At 41.6% G+C, this 27,169-nt stretch overlaps 2 protein-coding genes across 2 annotated transcripts in view; one reads left to right on the forward strand and one right to left on the reverse strand.

Moving 5' to 3' along the window:
* The first annotated feature begins 533 nt into the window (after window positions 1-533).
* On the forward strand, window positions 534-7,283 carry LOC140544403 (uncharacterized). The gene is made up of 6 exons (XM_072667925.1): window positions 534-1,104; window positions 2,549-2,652; window positions 4,491-4,607; window positions 5,370-5,471; window positions 6,197-6,313; window positions 7,063-7,283. Exons 1-6 carry the CDS (start codon window positions 534-536, stop codon window positions 7,150-7,152), a joined length of 1,101 nt encoding a protein of 366 aa, XP_072524026.1. The 3' UTR covers window positions 7,153-7,283.
* A 3,516-nt stretch (window positions 7,284-10,799) lies between these two features.
* The window catches only part of LOC140544131 (rho GTPase-activating protein SYDE1), a 36,334-nt gene continuing 19,964 nt past the window's right edge, over window positions 10,800-27,169 (reverse strand). Inside the window, exons 3-8 of the mRNA XM_072667522.1 lie at window positions 23,329-24,330; window positions 20,751-20,980; window positions 19,488-19,614; window positions 19,202-19,371; window positions 18,458-18,740; window positions 10,800-15,744 (exon numbers count right to left, since the gene is read on the reverse strand). Of these exons, the coding sequence (XP_072523623.1) occupies window positions 15,284-15,744; window positions 18,458-18,740; window positions 19,202-19,371; window positions 19,488-19,614; window positions 20,751-20,980; window positions 23,329-24,330 (2,273 nt within the window). The 3' untranslated portion in view covers window positions 10,800-15,283. The remainder of the gene's footprint in view (window positions 15,745-18,457; window positions 18,741-19,201; window positions 19,372-19,487; window positions 19,615-20,750; window positions 20,981-23,328; window positions 24,331-27,169) is intronic.

Genomic DNA, 27,169 nt, shown 5'->3' on the forward strand with positions numbered 1-27,169 from the left:
ACCAAACTCAGTATCAGTCATCGAAATTAACAATGTACTAATCCCAACACCCTAATCTCTAGAACAAACACCACACGGAACTCAACAAAAAGGTGCAAGCTATGGTCCATGCTAAAGTTGAGCAGGGTGCAGAAGCCTCTTCTCCAGACACTCAGGATCTATCCTTGAAGGGAACACACCCACAGGACAAGGCACCCTCCAGCAGCAGCAGTACCCAACGGAGAGAGACCCTCAGGCTCCTAAACAGCCGAATGGAGAGAGTGGAGAAAAGCAGAGAAAAACAAGGAAAGGCAGAGGTGGAGAAGGAGAAGACAAGTGGCACTGGAACCCAACCAAGTTATATTGGAGACATTCACTGTGAGGATCAAACTGGAGAAGAGACCCTCTCTGATAAAGAGAATGAGAGCTGCACATCACACCACCCTCTAGTGGTGGAGTCCAATAACACCTTTACTTCTGTTGAATGTAGCCACATCCCTGACCTTGAGTCATGTGACTCACCACTGGCTAGCCTTTCTTTGTCTGCCAGTCTTATGGGTTCCTATGCCCAGTTGCCCAGCCCTCAGCCCAGCTGCAGCCCTCTCACCCACCGCTTAAGAAAACTATATACCTCAGGCAGCATCCTAATCTCTTTCCCCATCACTGAGTTGGAGATCAACAAGACAAACTCAGTCCAATCTGAATCCCATTCATCTGAAAACTCTAGCAATAGACTGACAAAGTCAAAGGAACCGTTAGTCATTTGTCCCCCTTCTGAAGAAGACGGGAACTGCAGTTTCTCTGAGTTAAACAGTAAACCTCTGTTGTTGGCCTGCAACTCCACTACCAGCAGTTCCGCCAGCATTACATCCAGAAGACCAGTCACCCTGACTCACACACCCTCGCCCAACCAGCCAGGGCCCGTCTTGCACAGAGAGAACAGTAGACAGAACCACCGTTCTCTCTTCCAGCGCTCCCCACCAGCTCCGCTGAACCAGTCTTATGATGTGGAAAGCCCAGCACCCAACATGCTCAGGCCCCATGCATCGCCCCTCCAACGCAGTCAGCACTCCCCAGAGGACAGAAACACAACAGGGTGTGCAGCTGATGCAGTTCAGGACAGAGGTTAGTACCAATCACACCAAATCCAACCAAAGAACAAGCAAACCTGTCAAGGTATCTCCAAACTCTCAAATGAGTTTTGTCTCCATTGCAGTCCTGTTTAGTTGTAGTAGTAAATGTCCAGTGAACATTTTATACTACTGAATGTACTACAGAAAATAAATGTACGCTATATAAACAAAAGTATTGGGACAACAACACATTAGACCTACAAGAGCTTTTCTGACATCCCATTCTAAATCCATAGGGCTTTTTTTTGCAGCTTTAACAGCTTCCTCTCTTCTGGGAAGGCTTTTGCTTCCTACAAGATTTTGGATTGTGTTTGTTTTGCACATTTTTCTAGAACAGCATTTATGAGGTCAGACACTGATGTTGGACGAGAGAGCCTGACTCAGAATCTCTGTTCTAGTTCATCCCAAAGGTGTTTGATGGGGTTGAGGTCAGGGCTTTGTGCAGGCTAGTTACATTCTTCCACACAAAATTCACCCAACCATGCTTTTATGGACCTTGTTTTTTGTGCACTAGGGCACCGTCAGTCATGCTGAAACAGAAAAGGGCCTTTCCAAACTGTTCATACTGTTTCCACAATTGTCTAAAATGTCTTGGTAACCTTATTTGGATATAAGGGACCTATAGGCCAACCCCATATTTCTCCAATTTACAGTTGGCACAATGCAGTCAGGCAGGTAACGTTCTCCAGGCATTCGCCAAACCCAGGCGCGTTCATCAGACTGCCAGGCAGAGAAGCATGATTCATCACTCCACAGAACATGGTTCCACTTCTGAGTCCAGTGGCGGTCCGCTTTACACCACTTCATCTGACATGTAGCATTGTGCTTGGTGATGTAAGGCATGCATGCAGCTGCTTGGCCATGGAAACCATGGAGTCTATGAAGCTCCCAGTGCATTTGTGCTGATGTTAATGCCAGAGGATACTTAGAACTTTGCAGTTATTGAGTCAGCTTTTATGCTTTTATGAGACTTTTATGCACTGTGTCTCAGCACTCATTGACCCCACTCTGTAGTTCATGTGTTCTGCCGCTGCCTGGCTGAAATGCTGTGGTTCCTAAATGCTTCCACTTCTTAATAATACCCTCACAGTTGATGGTGGAAGATCTAGGAGGAAAGAAATTTCACAATCTGACTACTTGTTGCAGCGGTGGCTCCTATTACATAACCACGCTGGAATTCAGTGAGCTCTTTGGAGCCACCTATTCTTTCACTAATGTGTGTAAAGGCAGACTGCATGGCTAGGTGCTTGATTTGGGCAATGGGACTGAATGAAATACCAGAATTCAGTGATTGAGAGGTGTGTCCCAATACTATAGTGTGTTTCTATTCATCTGTAACTGGTTCAAAATACAAAATAATCCAAATGTTATTACAAACTAAAGTACAAACAACTGGGTCAATATAACACATTTCTGTTTCCTGTGATGTGTTTCAGGCGAGGTTCTCAATCTCAAGATCCAGCTTTGGGAGGAGGACCTTACTCACCAGTTCTCTCCTCTAGTCAAAGCACAGGACGGAGGAACGCAATACCTCCAGCAGGTCACGGTCAGCTATCACAACCCAGCTTATTGCAATGTCTATGTACTATGTACTATGTACTATGACCATTCATTACTTTCAGAACAACTCCAGTTTAGAAGTTAGGAAATATTGGGCCTTGGTTTTTTTGAAGGCTGGCAGAGACAGCGATTACACATTTTGCAATCCTGGACTATTCATAATGGTTCAGTGGTCATTGAGCAGACTGTAATGTCATTTGAATGTAATTTTAATTTAGTTTCTATTATTTGTCCCTATTATCTGTATTTACTTAACTGTGTCCTTGGCACATAAATCCGTTCAGATTCACTGGGCTTTTGGTATCATTTAGTCTTCTACGTAAAGCGGGGCAATATGGTAAAATATTCTTTTAAATATTATTGCGAAGACATTTAAAGACACTTTGGTGATGCACAATATTTATCACAATATGTTGACACAGACAAAATGCATTAGTAGTGGCAGATTCTTAAAAACTACTCTCTCATACTGAGTACAGTGGGCCTTTTTTTAAGGCAATCTGCGGTTGTTCAGTCTTCTTTAAGCACTGGCGATATCTACAATATGCTCAGAAAAGTATATTGTATATCACAATAATGAAAATATTATAACAATACAAGAAAAGACAATAAAATATTGTCTAGCCCTACTTCTACTGTTTGCAGTCAGTGAGTTTTGATCGGAGTGTTTGCTAAATAGATAAACAGAAGATGTTTGATTTCATCCTGGCATCTTTGGAATCCGTATGGAATTTGTTTAGTGGTGTGTTTGGGTCATTATCATCTTGGAATATGGGATCATCATGAGAGAAGAAGTAGCCAGAGATGTATAGTTCATAGTGTTCAGTGTTTGCTGCCACAGGTTCACAGAGATAAATGTGATTCACTATGGTCAGATGGGAGGGTTTCGTTTTATAATGTTTAGTATCTGTCCAGTCAGTGTATTCATGTCAGATTTTAAGACTGTTTACCTGGATGCATGTGCTTTTGTGAGCAATTGGCTGTTGACTACAAGTGGATCTGTTCTGAAGCAGAAATGTTCCACTCAGTATAATTCTAATTATGTGAGTGCATGAGTCCTCTAAAGATCCCGCTGTATTGCAGAGAACTGGTACACTACTGTAGGGCACCGATCATAAGGCTACATGACACCTACATACACATTTCATGACTTTCATGACTGATACAAACCTGCATAAACATTTCTAATTACAAACACACCTTACAGTCATTGTACAGCAGTATAGATTCTGCCCTTTGCGTTTAATCCATCTGCTGCAGTGAACACACTCCGAACAGTGGGCAGCCACCTCAGCGCCTAGAGAGCAATTGGTGTTTAGGTGTCCTGCTTAAGGGCACCACAGCCACAGACGGTGAGAGGGGAGAAATGGCTGTTCTTTCAGTCCCCCCACCCCCGCTTACTGCAGTCCAGGGGATTGGGCAACCTTCCAGTCCCAAACTTACATCTCTAACCTTTAGGCCACGGCTGCCCCAGGCATGTGAAGGCTGTTAATTGGGCTTGTAATTGGTGCTTTACATTAAATGTTACCCAGACAAATATTTTTCACCACAAAAATTGTATTCAGGTATAGGAAATCCAAAGACTATGGTCTGATCCTCTGATGATTGTCTGTAAAAATATGTCTATGTCTTTAAGACTGTCCAGCACATGTTGGTGTTTACCCTGCTTAAACACATCTAGTTCAACTCTAGCTTACTGCCAGTTATTGTGGGTGTGTTTTAGCAGGGAGGTCAACACACTGTGCTGGATACTGGCCCTACCGGACTGGAAATAAAGAAGCATGCACTATTCTCTGTTTGTGTTATTGTGGGTATCAGGTGGTGTCTACAGAACAGCATAAGGCTGTGTGTTACCTGACTGCAGCGGCCCGGGGCTTCCTCACACGCAGACTTCTCCAGACACAGAAAATCAAACACCTGCGCAAAACTATACAGGTAAACACACATATGCAGTAACATTGGGTTCAATGCGTGCTGGTCATCATCTTAAAAAACATTTGATCCAAATGCTAGGGTAACCATATTTGTGTTTTCAAAAAAAAGAGGACACTAGGGACACATGGGTATGGCAGGGGGTTTCAAGTAGGTCTAGGTTGTATGATGAACTGAATGGAGATTATTTACATCATATAGGCTATTAAGGATGTTTATTGGTCTTCATCCAGCTGTGTGCAAACTGTACACAGAAAAACACATACACTACACTGCTACACTGCTTGCCACTGTTGAAACACAGCCTTGCACCTCTAAAATGAATTTTAGAAAATAAATTTATTGGGAAAGGAACTGGTACTAAGTAATGTATATTTATATAACATACTCTGTAGTGTAAAAAGCCACAAGCATCCAGGCTTTTTTCTGTCCTGGCACCAAAGTGATGGAACGAGCTTCCCCTGGGTGTCTGAACGGCAGAGTCGCTCACTGTCTTCAAACACAGACTGAAGACCCACCTCTTCCGAGAGTACTTGGGCGAATAGTAGAGTGGTCACCTTACTGACTTGTGTTTAGTAGTGTCTAAACTTAGAGGATCTTTAAATTATTAGTCTATTAAAACTAGCTGAGGTTTTTCTTGGGTAAATAGCAAAGCACTGTTGTAAGTCGCTCTGTATAAGAGCGTCTCCTAAATGCCTTAAATGTAAATGTAAATGTACAATGTGTTGATTTCACATTAATGAATATGCATATTTGTGTGTTTAGGATTCGAAAGAGTTAATCCGTTCTTTCCAGGCTGATGCCCAGCAAAGAAGAGCTTCTTTCACCCATCAGGACCTCTCTCTTCAACACAGGGTTAGAGCACAGGTAACACACCACTCAATCATTTGAAGACCCAAAATTAATTATTTCAGATACAGATCAGCCATAACATTAAAACCTAACATTGCCTAATATTTTCCTGGTCTCACTCATGCCACCACAACAGCCATAGACTCCACAAGACATAGCCGCCATAGCATTACCTTCATGAGTAGTTTGAGATTCAGTAGCTCTTCTGTGGGATTGGACCAAATGGGCTAGCCTTCACTCCCCACTCGCATCAATGAACCTGGCACACCCATGACCCAGTCGCGGCCCAGGGTTATCACTGGTTGTCCTTCCTTGGAGCACTTTTGGTAGGTTCTGACCATTGTATACCGGGAACACCCCACAAAACCTGCCTGATCTTTTGGAGGTGTTCTGACCCCGTTGTCTAGACGTCACAGTTTGGTTCTTGTTAAAGGGTCTCAGATCCTTACGCTTGCTCTTTTTCCTGCTTCCAACACATCAACTTCAAGAGCTGACCGTTCACTTGCTGCTTGATATGTACCTCCCTGGAGAGGTGCCATTATAATCAGATAATTACCGGTCAGTGATTTTAATGTTATGGTGGATCAGTGTATGCAGTCTGTACATGTACAGTGTACATTCAATTCCCAAAATAAATGATTCCCTGTAGAGACAGAGACACTCATCAGCAGATCATGAGGACACTGAAATGCATGATTTAGCTTTTGATGGGGAAGGTGTGTTTGTGTGTGTCTCCATAGTTACGTGCAGCTTTGCACAGCGTCCATGAGATCTTTTTTGTGTGGCCTTTGAGAACCAGACTAGCGCTCCTGCAACAGAGCCGGGAGCTACGCAACGAGAGGAGACGCAGAGAAATGGTATGTAAACACAAACACTACTACACTGTTAGGAGCTTCAGCTATGCAGATGGAAACATGCTACACACACAAAACATGCTGCACTGAAATCAGAGTGAGATAAATAGTATAGTATAATAGTTGTCATTCACCTCTTATATATACACCAATCAGCCACAACATTAGAACTACTGTGCTTAATCTACAGTGGCATCTGCCAAGACGTGGATATATTAGGCAGCAAGTGAACAGTCAGTTCTTGAAGGTGATGAAGGTGTTAAAAGCAGGAGAAAATGGGCAAAGCATAAGAATCTGAGCCACTTTAACAAGAACCAAACTGTGATGGCCAGACATCTTCAATACATCTGACAGGTCTTGTTGGGTGTCCTGGTGTGCAGTGGTCAGTACCACTGCCAAAAGTGGTCCAAGAAAGGACAACCAGTGAACTTGCGACAGTGTCATGGGCACCTAAGGCTCATTAATGCAATCCATTGAGACCCTAACTCACAGCTTACAGGACCTAAAGGAGTCCAGATAACACAGGATGGCATCAGAGGTCTTGTGGAGTTCATGCCTCGAATACTCCGATCTGTTGTGGTGGCACAAGGGGGACCTACTCAATATTAGGCAGGTGGTGCCAATGTAACGGCTGATCTGTATTTACACCCAAACTTACACAATATGCTTTGATTTTGTTGTTCCACACAGCTAATTACTCCATTAGAGGTCAGGTTTGTAAATTGTAATTCCGTCCTTATTTGTGTCCACAGGAGAAAGCTAAGAGTCCACGAGACCAGCAAGGCCTATCTTCTGCTACACAGAAATCTCTGGAGCGGAATAAACAGAGGTGGAGAACATGAGCACTTACACACACACAGGCCTGTCACGATAATTTCATTATCGACAATAATGGACATGACCCTCTGATCATTTTGCTGACCTTGATATTCCCCATTGTGTTTACTTGTGTGTTTCTTTACATAAAAATGGATGTCACCAATATCTTATATTGTCCTTTTCTGGTGTCTGCTGTGGGTTGAAGGTGGGGCTTGAGCCTGTGAGTAGGCAGCCAAATCTGCTGTGTAGGAAAGGAGTAAGAATGCAGAGTGTGTAATGACTGCACCAGTGTATCAATAATAATGCCTCTCTGCACACAGAGTGGATATTGACAGGTGAAAACATGTTACTCAACGCTAATAGGCTTCATAATTCCAGCCAGACATTTTGAAAATGTAAGTCCACATGGACTTGGCCACATGGCCATATTCCTGCCCCAGCTCTGGTGTGGGGACGTTACATAAGTGGCATAAAATGATGTTAAAATAGCTATAATATTGTTTATTGCAATTATTTCCTAGATAATATACCATCCAAAAAATATTATTATTTATTGTTATATTATATTATTGTTATTGTGGCAGTCCTACACACACAAGTCAGTTGGCACCATGCCCAATTAAGTTCTACAGGTTTGAGCTGTGAAGCAGTGGAACGGAGTTCTTTGGGATGGCTGGTGCTCCATCCAATACATTTGGAATGAGTTGGGGAGTTGGTGATGAGGTGAGGTGGTGATCATCCAACATCCTGACCTCACATATGCTCTTGTAGCTGAATACAATCAGATTTTCACAGCAATGCCTCACAATCTAATAGAAAGCCTTCCCTGGATAGTAGAGACAGTTATTCCAACAAAAGCAGGATAAACTCTTGTTATTACCCTTGATTTCAGAAGTAACCAAAAGAAATCAGCAGGTGTCCCAATACTTTTGTCCATATATCACACCAAACAGGTCTTAGTTGATCAACTACATTCATATCAGTGATAATCACATTTATTAGATTTTTTTGCTGTGAGCCCCTCTGACTCACGTGTCATGTCCCCTTTAGGCCATACACAAAGATCCCACAGAAACCAAACAATCCCACAACAAGGTACGACACAGCCCAATACACCTGCTCCCCCCAAACACAAGTACACATTTATTCTAGTTTTCTAAATGCTACACTTATGGTCTTTCCTTATAGGGTCCTGCAGCCTGTACAGAGGCAGAATGCACTAGTTATTTCTCAGAAGCTCAACCAGTGCGAGTACTTTAGCTATGAGTCATGTATAGCAGACCTTAATCCAATAATTATAGGGTACTTACAGTGGTTTGTGGACATTGGATGTATTCTACTGGCTAAAAAGCTTTTTAGAACAGTGGAAGCGTACCTCAGCTGAGGAACAAAACAGACACAGTCTAAACTTAGTAAAACAATTTAAAAGTTTTAAAATACTGTGTCTGTGTCGCCCCCTGCAGGAGAGTGGTGAAGAGGACGATGAAAAGCCTTAAATCTAATCCCTAGCTGGGCTAGGAGGTGGTCACCAGCGTCTAATCCAAGTTCTAATACATCAAACAAATGTAGCCAGGTAAACTTCTTAAAGCAGTCGCGTCCAAATGTTCTTTATTTGTTCCAGTCTCTGAGTTTATTAAAGTTACATTTTTAGTTGAATTGTAATGAAAATAAATGGTATTTATTAAGTATTAAGTTCATTTGATTAATTAATGTTTTACTTCAGCACCTTTTATAGTATTTATATTATTATTTACTTATTTATTGTTATTAATTTGAAAAAGAGCCATATTGGTAATGAAAGCACCTAAAAACACAGCAAGACATGTCTAGTATGAGACAGAACAAGGAGGCCTTTGGCTGAACTTTGGGAAGATATATGTGAAGAATTTCCAAACGCCAAGTTGACACATCCGGAATCCCAGGCATTTAAGGGGCCAAATACACAAACATTTAAAACCCATCTGGTTAAAAGCAAAAGGAAGAAACAAACATAGTCTCTTGTAATAACTGGCATTTCTGTCAGAAAAGTCACAGGAGTGCTCAAAGGCTCTTGTATGTAGTGAGGTCTTAAAGTCAGTTTTCGTTTTATGCCCTACTCATTCCTGGTTGATGGTTTGGGGATAAGTTTTGTAGGTCCAGTTTGACGCCGCCTTCAGTCTGAGTCTAGTTAACATTTCCCACTGATTGTGTAAACTGGTCCAAGACCAGGCTTGAGGCTTATCTGGTTTTGGGAAGCTGTCTGTAATATTTACTGCACAAGTACTGAGAGTCTGGTTTGAGTGCTGCTGGTTCTAAGCCAGCTACTAATTATGTGTCTTTGGTATTTGGTATCTGGATGAGAACGATGCTGTATAAGCAAACTCTGAGGTACCCTTGGGATCATTTTGTGTTAAAAGAACACTTTGAGGAATTTAGTCATTTAGTGCTTCACTGTCTACAAATGGTTAGGCTATTCAGTGAGCCTTTTTTAAAGGTTTAATGGTTAATGGTTAAAGGTGTTATTATCTAAAATCATCCAGAAATTGCACTAAATTATGTTACAATCAGACATTGTTTATGGCAGATGTCACTCATCAATAGTCTGAGCAGACTTAGTTCCTGACTGTCTTACTTTGTCTTAATAAACCAGCAATGAAATACTAATGAACACATTGTTACTGCTGACAAAACAGTAATTGTGTTCCAATTCTTATTAATACTCCACTCAAGGGTGTGTTTAAAAAGTAATAAATATATAAATACATTTAAATATATATATATTTCTGACATTAATATGCATTTCATCACTTTTCTGCAATATGGAGGTTATAAAAATGCCCATAAAGATCCAAAGACACTGCACATACGATAAAGCAACAGTAATTTCCTGTCAAATCCAAGAATAACATTTTCAGGGGATATTTCTGAAGAGGTTAGACATTAAAAAAATCCAGCTGCTAAAAGGGAGCAGAAAGTCAAACAATAGCGGGTTTCCAAAACTGAGAATAGCTGAGAAAATGAAATCTCTAACAGCCATGCAAGACCGGATAGACCTCAAACCCTGCCCCCATCAGATAAACAGCCCTTAAAATTCTCATGTTTGAGAAAGGGAGAGATAATAAATCAAGAGTAAATAGAGAGTAAATCAAGCACCTTTCTCACGTTAGATTATGTGTTTCTGTCACAGTGTACTAAAATGACGACTATAGGTCTGAGAGGATGTGCAGCTGATCAAGAAGCTCTTACTGAGAAAAACAAAAAGACATACAGTAAATAATTTTCATTTCAGAACTATAGACTTACCTCCCCAAAATCCAGACCTCGACATCACTGAATGTGTTTGGGATTATGTGGATAAAGAGAACAGAAAATACCCTGATTTCTAAGACTGAACTTTGGAGGGGTGAAAAAGTCACTGAGATGTTGAGTCTCCTGAAAAGAATGGAAACTGAAATAAGGCTAAAGGATGAAAACACTAAACATCTGGTATCAGATTTGGGATCAAATCATTTTCAGCTTTTTCCTGAAGGATGAGCTCTCTGGCCTTTGCACAGTACATAGAAAGCAAGTCTTTTTTTTAAACAGGCATTTTAAATATAGAATACTGTACATAACTGCAGTTTAATGCAATAACCTCATTCAGGCATGAGTTTAAATGGAAAAATGAAGGGATGTGTCTGAGGTACTGTAATACTGTGCTTTTATTTTTGATTGAATTTCGCAGATTAACACTGAAGGGTACATAAAGGTACCAATTCAAGAGAAGTGTCTTTTACACTAGTACACAGAGGCATAGTACTCACATATACTCAAATAAGTGCTGGCTGTAAATGTGCAATATAAAATAATACTGTTTATATGACAAAACAAGATACAAAACAATAACACATTTAAACCACTTTGCATATAAAGCAAACTCTGGCTTAGTTATGGCCTTTGAATTCCACTTGTGTATCAAAAATCTAAATCACAGTCGGCTAAATATCTGTACCGTGCTACAACAAAGAAACAGTGCTACGCCAGCAACGGCAACACCATGTACTGCATCTGACCGAGTAAGCAGCAAAAACAACAACCTTATATGCAAATAGACAAGTGCAATAGAACTATCAGATGTGTCTTTGGTCTGTAAGCAAATTAGGGTAGAGGACATATTCTCCATATTTAATACACTGAGGATTTAGAAAGAGGTCTGTCCTTGCTTGCTACTTCACAGAATGCTTATTTTTGAGACAAACACTGAGTATAGTTTCAGACTGAATGATGTCCAATTTTCCTATCATAGTTTCTTCTTTCTCTGTACTGGTCTGCTCATATAAAGTTTGGAAATTTAGTAATACTATTTAAACTGTCTTCTAATTCAGCTGGTCCATAAGTTACATTACCTTCACTCTCACGCAAACCTCTGGTATCTCCATTTTACCATTATTCACTTTTGATATAAAGTAAATCTGGCAGTTGTGTCAACATTTAATGATGAATGGACCACTAGAAATGCTTTTTTTAAACCTTCTATGTTGGCTCACTTCCATAGAAAGCTATGGTTTATCCTTGTCCCGTGAAGGTGCCGTTTTGGAGATACAAGGTTTGTATCTCCAGCATTGTTATGGTTGTCCACCTTAAATCTAGAGGATTAAAAGAATGGTTAGGCTAAACGAGGCTCACTTATCCCAGATGTAGTCAATCGGCAAAGACATGTTTAATGGTCACATTTGAGCAGACACTGTTGTTATAATAATAATAATAATAATAATAATAATAATAATTATTATTATTATTATTATTGATACAAAATGGAAATCTGCAGTATTATGATTTATTTTACTGCAATCTTCAAAACACAGATGTCATAATTCATATCACTGCATGTTGGATCATTGACTGCTGGAGAAATCTGGTGAAAATTCCTTTATTTTTAAATATTGCAAATTATTCCCCCAAATACTGCAGCCCTAATAAACATAATAAATATATATTATTATATGTAAAATTATATTATATGTGTGGCAATATCATTTTTCATACTTGCACATTGAAATGCATTGTCATTAGTATTGAGAAGAAGGCTTTTTGAGAACTGCCTTTTACTACTTTCGATGATTAACATTATTACTGTTACTATTGTGATTTCTCCTGCTGCGGTAAGGTAATGTAGAGAAGTAGCAGCATAGTAGTTAAGTTGTTTTCACACTGAATGCAGAAACTTTGCTGCGCTTTCAAACACATTGTTTTTATTGAGATACGTTGTGCAGATGTGGATTTTTGCTGTGCAGAGGTCAGCGGTAAACAGAGTCGGCCGCGGCAGACGCTTAGAGTTCAAATGTTTTAAACTTCACATCAGCCGAGGCTCAGCGCAGTCAATAGCAGAGCCATGTGTCTGGTAGTTCCCTCCAACATAGAGGAAAGGCTAGTTTTATCTGTTTCTGAACACATGAACACAAGCTCTACAGCACCAGTCTATAAACCGAGCCAAGCTAGTCCTCCAGGTCAACATTACCTGCGTTGAAACTAGCTAAGCAAAGCGAGCCTCTGAAATAATCCTGGACACATAAGCACATATTGCATTCAGTGTGAAATCAGCTTTATGTTGTTTGTTATGGTTATGTAGCCAAATAAAAAAGAAAAGTCCTATTAATCCCAAAAGGTAGCTGGCAAACACTAAAAGTTAATAGTCACCCAAATCTTTTCCATAAGTACATACTTCCCACAGACTTCTCTCACCCTGCTCAAACCACATGTGGACCTTCATTAAGCTGGCACAGACTTAAAGATGTGTATTGGGACAGAGTGTAACTTACTGTGAACTATAATAATGACCAAAACCTCACCAAATGGGTGCTCTGCTAAAATCCTGCAGTCATTTATGGATGTTATGGAATCTGCATTTCTGTTGTTTCTGTTCTCTGATATCTGACAGCAGTTTTGAGAGTTGAGGGAGTTCTCTGTAGTTCAGTTAGTAAGTCATACCACTTCTACACGTCTGCACAACCTGAGAGAAGAGTGTGGGATTGTGTTTATTAAAAAAGAATTAATATTAGATGTAGCCTTGTAGCTCCATTTTAAAACTAAAGAAGGAAAATGTGGACACCACACGTCTTAGCCCGACTGCATCTGGGGTAATCTTTCCTTGGACCGCTCCTTTAATGGAAGCCAATCTCGCACCATAAGTGACCTTAAAACTACAAAAACCTGGACTTGTATGTATGACCTCAGCTTACGTAACCTCAGCATGTTTACCTTTAGGCATTACTCAGGCCTATTTGGCACAGGCAACAAGTCAACACAACAATAAAACACAACCTTTATGAAGGCAAAAACAGACTGGGAAAGCATCTCGAGCATTGAGACGGTCTGGCAAACTGGAAGTGCTGGACCAATAACGGAATGTCCTTGCGGAAAGAATTACAAAATTCTTGGCCCGAACGTCACAGGCTGGTCACATGGGATGAGACCATTCCTGGGAATAGGAGAAATACACAAGCACAAGTCCCAAAACCAGAGCAACCAACTCCAGCCCTTAACAGTCACAGCACCGTTCTCTAAAGTCACATATTTTCCCTGCTCTGACAGGGCTGAAATAAACCACCAGCCATTTGTGCCGTGTCCCATTATGCCACATCATCACAATGAAGTTATACCTGAAACGCCAGTCAGGTTATAGAATTATATAATGCACTGATCACAGCCAGCAATGCAGACATTACCATGCAGCTTCTGCCATGCTGTGAGTGTGATATGTTTCTTAAACTCAGAAAAAAACTAAATCAGAAACCGGATATTATAACAATATATGAAAATTAATGATCGGACATCCAAAGTTGATGTGTTTTGATCTGCATTTAGACCTGCAGGGCTGGAGTTGCCCAATACACACACCCATTGGGGTGTTATTAAATAATCTTCACACATATTAAAGCAGAACAAACTGCTTGTCGTCGTCCTTCAAAACAAGAAAGTCTCTTTGGGTTTTTCTTCATTATTATTTCACTCAGATGATTCCCTGTATCTGCAGTGCAATGCAAATTAGGGATTTTTAGAGAGATCCCTCTACACATCATGTAGTACAAAGCACTGTAGTGTTGCTGTGAGGCCCTATAGCTGTTTTTAGTATGAGTCCTAGGACAGTAACTTACCAGGGGTGCCATCACAGCACTCCTGAAGTCATGTGCTGTCATAATCAAAATCTCTGTTGAATGGCGGTTTATAGGTTACCTGCTCCTCAAAACCAGTTCTTACAATATACCAATCCCAATGAGCATGACAACGTTTAAATGCCTCAAATGGGATGACTTTAGAAGACATTCATGGGACACATCAATTCCAGACAGTAAAAGATTTTAACTTGTCCATTGGGGAAGCAGAACAAAGACAAGGTTTTTGGTGGACATCCTGCTGGACACTGAAACAACATATTTAGGCTTGGTTTTGTCATTAATTTTAAGTCTATTTAAGTGTCAATTATTTATGACAGCTGCTTTAATTGCTGCCAAAATAGCAAAACTTACCTAAGCGACATTCATACTGTAGTGACAAATATAAACACGACCAATTGAAATCAGTCCAGCCTTTTTATGGGACAATTTAAGTCAGGCCATGCTGGCCCACATCTCAAGTCACTCTGTGCTCACTGGGGGATTCTTCATTTGCAGTCCTGGAGGGTAGGTATCTAGCACAGTTTGATGTATTTCCTGCTTAAGCACATCTGGTTCAGCTCATCTGTTAACTGCCAGGTTTGCTAGAAGTGCAGGGCAGGGAAATCACCAAACCATGCACCACACCGGCCCTCCAAGACCACTGCAGAAGAACCGCTGTACGAGTGCCCTGGGCTAGGTATGAAAAACGTATGAATAGGAATGAAACGATCCTTCCTCTCTGCTTTTCTGGATTTCTTCTGATCTATAGCACATGTTCAACATACTGTAAATGTAATGGTTAGCATGTGGATCATGTGGTGCACACTCGAAGGGCACCAAGTCAGATTTCACCTATGGTGCCAAATATCCTGTGGGTCGACCCTGCTTGGATCCGTTTGCTGCTAACAGTAACAACGTGCATCGAGTGTTAATTATAACACATTGTCAACCATGTCATTAGTGTCCCTGGTCTATTTGGGCTTTATGGAGTTTGCTACTGTTGCAATGCACAGCAGATACAGGGTTCAGGGTGAGTGGGAGCTCAGAGGCAGATGTTGATCTGTTTGGCTAATTCTCTCTCCAGATCTGAGATCAAGTTATCAAAGTCTTTCAGACTCAGCCTGCATGTAAACGGAGCATCAAAGTCCAGCGCAAAGTCGTCTGTGTACAGACCACCAGAGGAAACCCAATCTTCCTCCTCTTTCTTCTCGTCCTCTTCGTCGCTCTCACTGCCGGCTACCTCGTCGTAATCTGCATCGTCGTTGGACAGGAAGTCCCGCCCACACACGCTCCAGTCCCCAGCGTAACGGTTACAGGGAGGGCTTTCCAGCCGGCCGCGACCCCGACGGGACACCACCACCGCATCCTGCGGTAAGGGGAGATCCACACGCAGCGGCACACGCTGCACACGTCGCTGCAAGGGATTCTGTGATGGGGGACGAGCAGGAACGGGAGAAACCTCGGGGATGTAGGGCAACTGATCCATCACTATACCTGTGGGGACTATAAGGAGAAATTTCAATTAGAGAAAAGTACTGATAGGCATGCTTGTTGCTATAGCAGTGCTGTTCCTGCCTGAATGGAAATCAAGCCGTAATAAAATGACTCCAGTGTGCCAGGCAATTCTTGACCAGAAAAAATATACTTACATGTACATTGTTACTATATTCATTTTGCCCCAAAGCGACTCTATTAACGCTGATTAATCAATTTCTATAATCAGACTTTCTGGACTGATTGATTTGTATGTTTCATATCTTACAATCCAGTCTGACTCATCCTTAAAATCAGCTCCCAACTCCTTTACAACACTAAAGTGTGTTGTAGTGGTTCACTCTGTGGACTGGTCTCTGTTGTTGTTGGTCTACTACAGTTATTATGTGTAATAACTGGTTTATAGGGGGGGAATGTGCTGTGGGTTTCTATAGCGTGTGTTTTAGCATTAGCGTTAGCCTCCACGCTATTCTGAATGGGCTGTTCAGTGCTGGTTTAAAAACAGAGAATGGTGAGCACCGGTTCTCCCGCCGGTAAAACAGAGTGTTTCAGTGAGTTTTATAAAGGGTCCGATATTATGGTATGTTTTCATGTTCCACTGTAAAATAGCTCCACACTGCAGACTCTACACTTTTATTTACCTTTTGGGAACGTCCGCACTGCTGCCAGCCTGATAATAATGTCTGTTAATGGTGTGTTAAGGACACCAGATGGTGCTCTGAACACCGTGGTTAAAATAAAGAATCAAACTGGATTGGGATCAACATCGATGATCCCTGACCTATTACAAGATGCCTTAATCAGCCTGATCTCGATCCACTGGAGTATCCCTATTCATCCCTATTGAGTTCTTTTGGAATTAAGTGTTTGTACTCCATTACTCATTCCACTTCACCTATCACTCCTTACAGTCTTCACAGTCTGACCTACAGAATTTCTCATCTCAAATATCAGGAGAAGGCTATTTAAATTAGGTCCTGCTTTGAATTTCTTTTTTTTTGTTGTTTTTATAAAAACATCCAACTGAATTCATGTAAAATAAAATCGACTGTAATTATGCTAATGACCAGCGAGACCACCAATAGTCACCATATCACATTTTTACCATATTAAACCTTTGCTTTTTATTTATTTATTTGACTATGGTTAAAGGGAGAGGCATTCTGACACTCCTTCAAGTATGCTTTTGGCTCCATACGTCCAATTCCTTTTTTTATTTACACTTTTTTTATGATATCCAGACACTTCAGCTACTGCTTACGGAGCAAGGCTGAAAGTTACTTCTGCAACTGTGCACGGTTGTGTACGAAAAATATGTTTTTCTTGTTGGGCCACATAGATGTTTGTTACAGCACTGCACCTTAAGAGAAGTAACCTCGTCAAGCACATCAAACTTCATGGTAGCTCTGTGACCAGTGCTAACAGACATATGAAAGAGGGCGATATGGTTCAGTGAGTGGAATCCAACAACCGTCAACAGCCCTTCTATTTATCATGTGAGAAAAAAAGAGCATGAACATGAAAACACACACAGATCATACTGAGCATACTTTGATTGATCTGCCGTGCAAATCCTCAACAGCTGTGACGTGAGTCCACAGTCCAGCTGTATGTTATGCATAAGGCACATGGCACATGTCCAACCGAGTTGAAGCGTGACAGGAAACATTAAAGGATCTTTAACAGAAAATGCTCAGGTTGCTGAGATTGACATGAATTGGCCACTGCTAGGTGTCATTTTCTGTCAGTTATCATGTTCAGGTGTCTCACATTTCCTAAAACTGGAGCAGTTTATTGAAATTAACCTTTAAGCATGTAGGAGGACAAAAATGGCAGAAGAAATCTTTTCACATTTATATGACATTTGAAAGGGCCTTTTTTTGGCCCTGCACTTAAAAAAAGTTTGCTTTTAATACCTTAAAACTAATCTGTGATCACTTTAAATAATCTTTGAAGTTTTCCCTTTTCTCCCAATTTGGTACTGCCAGTTACCCCACCTATGCGTAGTCCCCCTAGCACTAGCAGTGGTCCAGTCACTAGGAGGGTAAGGACGGAACACATTACGATACATGCAAAGCCAGCAACCACCTCATTTTGGGCAGCCGACACGCTCGAAATTAGGTGGTTTACATGAAAGTAATATGCCGGTTCCTCAGCTCAGCTAACCAGTAAACAGATGACTGTGGCAGCCAACATCCCTAAGAGTGATGAGGGTAGAGAGTGCCATCTACCCACCTGAAGAGAACATGTTGAGTTGTGATTTCATGGACTCCGGCTGCTGATGGCAAAACGGCATGGCCTGGGATTTGAATGCCGGGCCATAGGGGTAGCTCACTAAGACTGCTGAGCTACCTGGAGCTCCTTGAAATCATTGTTTTCAGAAGTGTAACCTTGTCCATTCAATGGACAATGGAATAAGAAGGAATGTCTCAGTCTGGCTTTTTGAATAGGTCACAAAACACACTTTCATGATGATGAATAGACCAATAGAAATGCTCCAAAGTGAGACACAGGGTTTTTGTGTAATAGTGACAATAGATAGATAGCCTTAATAAAAGAAAATGGCCATGTAAAAATTATTTCTGACTGTTCTGGGCACATAAACTCAAAAAGTCTTTAGCAAAAAAGAGAAAAATACTAGAAAATGTTGGATAAGAAAAACATACAAAATAGAATCCAGTACATGTGTGCAGATTCCCAGAGACACCCCACTCCCACTCACTTGGCCAAAGCTGCAGTAGATAGTGCAGAGCCTCTATGTGTCTTTTGAAGTCTACGGCGCTGGCTATCTCCACACTGTGGTTGTTGCTGCGGCCACTCTGGCTGGTCCCGGGTCCCCCAAGGGCCTCTGAGCTGGTGCCTGGTAACCCTGCCCTCCAGGACTCCTGCGTGGGGGTCAGCAGAACAGGGCCAAAACACACAGCCAGGTTCTGACACGTCATCAGGTTAGAGTCACTAAAGGAGGCCACCAGACTCAGATGATCCAGCAAGAACGACAGGGTGGCCTAGAGAGAACACACACCCATTACAACATTTCTATCCAAAAATACCATGGTAATACACAAGTGAGCCAAAACATTAAGACCTCCACAAGACATATAGAGGTGCCCTGTGGTATCTGCCACCAAAACACCATTAGTCAGACTTCCCACAGGTAAACAGTGCACATAATCCATATAATGCAAATGTATTAAAACAGGACTCATCAGACCTCAATTAACCTTCTTCCATCAAAAGGTCCAGTTCTGACGATCTCATACCCATTGTAAACCCTTCCGATGGTGGACAGGGGTTAGAATGGGAACTTTGATCAGTCTGAGGCTAAACAACTTCTCATGCAACAGGGGGCACTGCACTACATATCCTTAATGTGCACTGTTACAAAACATCACTGTTCGCTTCATCCATCAGTGGTTATAATGTTTTGGGTCATCTGTCTCCATACATATATTACACAAGCACATACCCTCTCTGGTTCAGGCAAGCAGTGCAGGAGCGAGACAGTGCTTTGAGATCTCTGCGTGTCGCTGTCGTTCCTGCATGCCGGTCGCACACACATGGCCTCCAGCACCACTTCGTAGAGGGTCCTTGTGATCAGAGCTGACGGCAGCTCCCGCAAGTAATCCTTCAGAATGCCTGAAAGGGGAAAAACAATAGATGAGGCTGAAGGCGTGTGTTTATGTGAGTATGTTAAGCAGAAAAACAGCTGCAGCAATTTGTTTGTGAGTATTTATGTGTGTGTGTCCGCTGACCCGTAATAACGTTGATGTCTGGGTACAACTCTTCATTCAGAGTGACCACTGCACTGTCCTTCTCAAACGCATCACGTAGTTCCTTCTTTACAGCCGCAGATCCACAGAGACGATATAAACCTACAACCTACACACGCACACACACACACACACACATTTTAACCCCTTAACACTCCAAGGCTTATTACACACTAAGGTGTATTATTGCGTAACTACAGGGACTGGTGGGGCTATTCTCTGGTAATAGAAGTCTGTAATAACACTTTTTGATTAGATATGTTTTTTGATTAAATATTTTATCAAAATCGTGATCAATTTTTTAATTGTGATTCAAGCAAGTGTATTGTAGATCTCGCCAGTGCCTACAGAACACTAAATAACTGCACATTTTATAACAGAGAGTGTTATTAGTGGTGTTTAATTTGATGAAGTGCAGCAGATTTTGAATATTAATCATCTGTTTTCAGTATGGGAAAGTATTTGAACAGCAGTTTTTAAGAATCTGTTGCTACAGATTGTAAAATTCTCTTTAAACACTGTGATATAATGTTTTTTACCATATCGCCCAGCCCTAAATAGACATCTGATATTCAGCTGAACAATATTGAGATAGGCAGGTATTATAACTAAATACATTCAACTGAAGACAGAAAAGCCTTTTTTAAATAATATAAATTTACATTTCCATTTAAATACATTATGAATCAAATACATAAATCATAATGTAATTAATAGAAATGCAGTTTTCTTGTGAGGAAAACGTTTGGACGCCCCCACCTGTATTACAAATTAAAATGTCTAAAATAAGAATCAGGTGCAGCACATCAGCTTTTATCATTAGTCTTTTTTAACACACTGAACCCTAGGTTTAGTATTCAGTTATTAGTTCTAATGCAGAAACCATTATGAATTATTTGCTAACAGTATAAGACGTTTATAGTGGAGTGGTATCCCACAGGGCTCTGTTTTAGGGTTTGTGGAACGAATGCTAATTGTGGCAGTAATGTTGTTTTGATAGTAAAGAACTGGATTGTGGGCCGGCGCACAGAATTTAGAGGGCTAAAACTCATTTAGTTTGGTTTGTTCTGGACTGAGTGGGATCACCATGACAAGATCCAAATAGCTCTCCGAGGTCTTCAGAAAGGCATTTAGAAAGATCAATTAGAAATCAGCCATTCCACTGTATGTAAAACACTGAATTACTATGCTTAGCGCAGTTACTACAGAGTTGCACAATTAAGCTGTGTAGTAATGTAGTCTTACCTTTAACCCTCTTTTTTCTATCTCTGCCACGCACTTCTGAATGATCAGAGGAACTTTGAGCTCATGACTCTCTTTCTCCACCAGGCGGCGCAGTTCCACCCCAAACACAGCCGGAGGCGGGAGCTCACTGAGGCGGGGCGAGGGGGCCTCCCACTGCTCCAGCAGAGTCAACTTCACATACAGCAGCCCCCGTGGTTCCAGCTTTACACACAGCTGCTGGCTCCGCGAGGCTGGAGAGAGGGGGGGTGGGGGGTGGGGGGGCCGGCAAAGATAAACAGCAAGAGGGGCGGAAGGGGGACAAAAATAAGAGCGGATGAACAGAAGCTTGAACTCACTATCCGACATAAGATGAGACCCACCAACATGCCCCACCCCTGCTCTCTCTCTTTCTGGATTATATGAGCGTTTAGCCCCAGCACTCAGAAACAGCTGCCAGCGGAGATTAAACCCTGTCTAGACTGAACTTCAGTATGAATTCACCACTGAAAACCCATCGTCATTCCTGAGTAAGCTCTGTTAGGGTAACTGGCTTGACTCATCATTACGTATTATACCAGCATGACTTTTCATTTACGTGTACGTGTTAAACTATGTGAACACAACACTCTGTGACACTGACTGGACTGAAAAGGAGAATAACTGTTAAAGGAACTAAAGGACTAACAATCCAATTCACACAGATACTCTTCAGGATCAGCTAAGACATTCTGACCAAGAGCCAAGGGTTTGGATTAGGTACGGCTATCTGCAAATGGAGAAAAGTGCAGTCAAACTCAGGCCTTGAGATCACTGCTACTAAAAGACAGGGGACTCAAGTTAGCAACTTGGAAAAAACACATAAAGCAATATTATGTTTCCTTTTTAGCTTAAAATACATTTCAACATGACTGTGATGCTCCAGTGACTGCAATAGGGAGTAGCATCTCTGTCATTGCCACTCTGGGCCAGAACACTGCTACTGCACTATGTAATGTGGGTGAAGCGGGCAGCAGGACAACTGAATCTGTGTAAAATCGTGTAATATTACTATACCACCCCAATCCTCATGCTTCTATCACTTTCAGTGACGGTTCTGTATCTTTCAGCATGCCCAGAAATGCAGGTGTAAGGCATGCCCTTTAGAAGTGTCTCAAAGCACAAATTACAAGTCCTGACTGTAGGGGGAGCCAGGGACCAATAAATACCAATTCTCACATATTACTGATTTATGAAACTTTTTTTTTTTACTGTCATGCTTTTGGTAGGGGGTAACATTTACACAACGCTTTGCCTGCAGCTAACAAGGAACTGATACAGAAATTCCCTCAAACACTCAAAACACTTGGGAACCTCTCTGCTGCTATTCTAGTCAGAACGGATGCAACTGGCCTGGCGATGTAACTGGATCTCTATGATGAAGGATATGGAACATTCATGACTGCAGTTTTGGGAAAAAGAACCGATAGAGAACCATAACTTTAACCTTTAAGAGGTTGCTGAATAATTATATTATTATATATATTATATATAAAGGTGCACGTATTTTAACCCATCTGTGGTAGTGAACACACACACACACACATTAGTGAACTAGGGGCAGTGAGTACACACACTCCCAGAGCGGTGGGCAGCCAACTCCAGCACCCGGGGAGCATAGAGGGTAAAGGGCCTTGCTCAAGGGCCCAACAGTGGCAGCTTGCCGAGCCCGGGTGTCGAACCCACAACCCTGTTATCAATAGTCCCTGCGCTCTAACCGCTGAGCCACCACTGCCCCAAATATATTATCCCCTTTTCTGTTAAAACTTTTTTATTATTACAGGGCCCCAATAAGTTGACAGGTCACCTAGTACATATCACAGTCTGTAGCATACAATCAAAAATGTCATGATGAGTAATAAATGCTACTAATAAATGCTACAAATACATCTAAATGATCCCACCATTAGAGAACATCCGCTGTAACAGAAAAGCCCACATAAAAAGACTAATTTTAACTAATTATAGTTATATGTAATTATAGTTTTTAGACATTGCCCATGTCTACAATGCAATTTACTTTTTCCATGCTTATAGTGTATCAGAAAGCATATACACCAACCACATACATTTTTGTCAGTGATGTGTTAAAAGCAGGAAATACGGAAATGTAACAATCTGAGACACTTTAACAAGGGCTAAACTGTGATGGCTAGATGAATGTGGTCCAGGAAAGGAAAACTGGTAAACAAGCTACAGGGTCCTTGAGCACCTAAGGCTCATTGATGCAATCCAAATTTTCAAAGGATCTGCTATTGTCTTGGTGCCAGATACCACAGGACACCTTCAGAGGTCTTGTGGAGTCCATGCCTCGATTGCTCAGATATGTTATAGAGGCACAAGGGGGACCTGCTTAATATTATATGGCTCATCTGTCTATAAGAGTTTAAATAGTACTTAGTACTTAGTAACTATGTTAGCTTTGAGGAAAACTTTGACACCAAATACGTCTGAGCTGATAAACAATGTTTAGAAAAAGGGAAAAATGATGCAAACAGATTTTTTGCAGAACAGTCTAATTAAATAATTCACACTCAGATAAATCACAGAACTGGGATTTCACCTTTAAACAGAGGCGGGATCGCCACAGCACCAAGACAGCATACTCGATTGCGAGCTTGACCAGCAGGGGCAGAGGACGACCCATCATTAGCTGTAGTAACAGTCGGCGTGAGAACAACCAGCTTGAGCATCCGCGCACGCTCTAGCTCTAAGTTGAAGGTGTGGTTTAGTGGAAGACATGGCCCCCGGCAGGTAAGCAGGGCGGTGCGGGCGCGGGTCACTCCATCCACCTGAATGGCGCAGAACACGTCCTTGCCAGCATCTCCCCGTGGGGAACGCACCAATTCCTCCACCCCCAGCAGGTGGACTGTCAGGAGACCTGAAACTCTCTGGGCACAGCGCGGCTGATCAGCTAGCGAGTAAAGCCTGAAAGAGCCTGCGTCCACTACACTCGCCGAATCCTGCCGTCCATGATTTGGGGGAGGTGGGGGTGACCCCTGTGACCCTTGTGATCCTTCCCCCGAACCCTGACCTGACCCCTGCTTAGGCAAGAGTTCAGGTGAGTCGCCATCACTAAGATAGCCACCCTTGCTAGCGGAACGTGTACGTGAGGATTTGCGCCTCGGCCTGGCGGGGGCGCTGGAGTCTAGATGGTACTTGCTGATGACACTGTTGGAGGACTCTTTGCGAGCGTTGGGCGGCGAGGCCTCATCAGCGCCCCCTGTTGCTGCACTGGAACCCCCTTGTCCGTGGGTGGCGTGTCGCTGGTTCCGGGATGACCGCAGGCTCAGCTTTCGCCGAAGCTCCGGAAGCTTCCGCATCTTCATGGAGAGACGGCGGACTGTGCCTGGGGATTTGATCTTGTCCATCACGCTGCTGCCGCCACCCACACTTCCTCCTGAGCTTTTCTTCAGAGCTCCAGGACTCCCTGAGGAGCCTGATGAACCGCTAGCAGCCCCACTAGCACTTTCAGTCATCACTGCAGTAACAACACTAGGGCTGATGCCTCCTGGTGCTCCTCCCAAACACTGATCAACAGAATGGTAGGTCTGCTGATAAACATCTGCAACAACAGAAACAAAGAAACTCACTTAGTTTCAGTGTAAAATTATGGAAAAATATTAGTGGCCATTACTTGGGTTTTCTGAACTATTTAAATCGTCTGAAACTACTACAGAAAGTATATGGACAAAGGTATTGGGACACACCTCTTCACTGAATTCAAGTTTTCATTCAGTCCCATTGCTGCAGGCGTATACAATCAAGCACCTATGGCTATACAGTCTGCCTTTACACACATTAGTGAAAGATTGTGAGGTTCTAAAGAGCTCATTGAACTCCACCATAGGTTTTGTAATAGGAGCCACCACTGCAACCAAGTCAGCTGGTGAAATTTCTTCCCTCCTATATATTCCACAATCAGCTGTGTGTGGTATTACTGAAAAGTGGAAGCATTTAGGAACCACAGCAACATAGCCACCAAGTGTCAGACCATGCAAAGTTACAGAGCGGGGTCAGGGCCGAGTGCTGAGCTCAGAGCATAGTGCAGAAAAGCCTCCAACGCTCTGCTGACTCAATAACTGCAGAGCTCCAGACCTGCTGCTGTTAGAGCTGCAAAGGGCTCAGACTCCATATTAATGCCTATGGGTTTTTAATAGGATGTCATGAAAGCTCCTGTAGGTCTAGTTGTAGGTGTCCAAATAGTGCAGTACTTCACTTTCCTCACAGATATAATGTGGCAAACATAAAACATATTACTTCAATAAATTAGCTACTATAGACACTGTTTAAAAACAAACAAAACAAAAATCTCAAATTGGGTAAATTATCACATTATAAACTAAATAAAACTGGACATAAAAAAAATCTGAATGTATATGAAAAAATAACCACTGCCATAAAAATAACTAACTAGTATAAAAAAGAAATACTTGATAAGCACTTTAATTTTCAAAAAAAAATCCAATTTGTAGGGTAAGAGATCTGATCTCTGGGCCACAACAATACCAATAAATGGTAGATACTGGACAACACTGGGCACTGTATGACTGCCTCCAGGCCCAAAACTGCAATTGCAATTGAAATACATAAATATAAATAAATCTAAACTAAAATCTGATCCTTTAAACCCAACAGAACCTAACCTAAATCTCGCTGGAAGCTGCAGACATGCATCTCTCAGACCAGGCACAGCTTGTTCATCATTTACTGTGATCACATGCTTACAAACCAGTAAATGTGGATGTGCAGCCACATGGAGAAAAGCACAGCTTGAAGTATCTGGAGCCCTCAGCCCTCAGGCTTTTACAGACCATCTTAGTACTCTATGTATCTCCATTAAATAGACCTTATTTACCCTCAAACATTCTGAAGTACTTAAAATAAAGGAGTTCTGGGATGAAAGGAAACCCTCTCACGAACAGTATTCCTCAACAAATCACCTGAAAATAACCACTACGTACAAATAAACTCTGGATAAACGCTGGATGGCAATGTTTTCTAAAAAGTGTTATAAAAAGGTAAAAGTAATTTTGCAAACAGTTGCAATGACTATCAAATCTAAGGGACACCTTGCCTGAAACAATGGATGTGCAGGTGTCCATTGGTGTATTTACTAAAAGTTGGGCTCTTGGTGTGTCTTCCTTGGCATCCAGAGCAGGTCTTGTCTAAATGATTATTTGACAGTTTACTTTGAAAACTCTTTATAAGGTTTGGTTTTTATCAGCTGTTCAGTTTTTGTAAAGAAATGGCAACATCTAAACAGCTTTTTTACATGCTATTTAACATGTTAAATTTTTGCAAACCATTAAAGAAAACATGCTCATTTATTAGTATTAATAACAAATAAGCTAGGTTTAAGCTAGGTTTAACAATGTTAAGCTACGTTTCCCAAAACCAACCAGACCACACATGTCTTACTTTGTCTGGTAATGAATATATCAAACTTCTAGAAAAAAAGATACATTATGATACTTGTTGCCTACCAAGAAAAAAAAGTGAAGCTAGACTTCAGTCAGCACTACTGAGGCCAATACTAAAGCCACAACAGAGTAGGTGGGTAAAAATTGTGATGTAATTGTAAACAGACTAATAGAAATCCTCCAAAATTACTTCATAATAAAATATTTGTACATTGACTTTCACTGAAAATTAAGAAGGCCTTTTGCATCTCCTGTAAAGTTCCTATTTTGGACATACAAGACATTTGCACGGACAGCAACAATATAAATATCTATTATAAAATACATAAATATATCATATTTTTCATCTTTTTCAAAGTATCAAACTTTAAAAACAAGAGATACTGTGATATACACCGATCAGCCATGATATTAATACCACAAAACACCACCAAAACAGGTCTGAGCATTCGGGGGCATGGACTCCAAGTCCTTTGAAGACATCCTGTGGTATCTGGCACCAAGATGTTTACCGCAGCATCCGGTCCAACACGACCAGACTCTGTAACAGCTTCTTCCCCCAAGCCATCAGACTCCTCAACACAACTCAACTTCTGAACTGATATCTTTCTGGTACATGTACACTCTCCCTCTCTCTCTCTCTCTCTCTCTCTCTCTCCAACCATTTACCCCAGATAACATGGGAAGCATTTTTTGCACAAGCATTTGCACTAATAACTTTACTACCTCACTGGACTCTATTTATTACACATTGCACAATTTGCACACTACCGTCATTATTTATTATTCTCTGGTCTGTACTGTGTTGTGTTGTCTGTCCGCACTTGTTTGTTTGTGTTGCACGTGTGTCTTGTATGCACTGTCTATGTTGCACCATGGTCCTGGAGGAACGTTGTTTCGTTTCACTGTGTACTCTGTATGTAGTTGAAATGACAATAAAACCCACTTGACTTGACTTGACTTGTTAGCAGCAGATCCTTG

This window comes from Salminus brasiliensis, chromosome 22, assembly GCF_030463535.1.
Source record: "Salminus brasiliensis chromosome 22, fSalBra1.hap2, whole genome shotgun sequence".
In the NCBI taxonomy this organism is placed as follows: domain Eukaryota; kingdom Metazoa; phylum Chordata; class Actinopteri; order Characiformes; family Bryconidae; genus Salminus; species Salminus brasiliensis.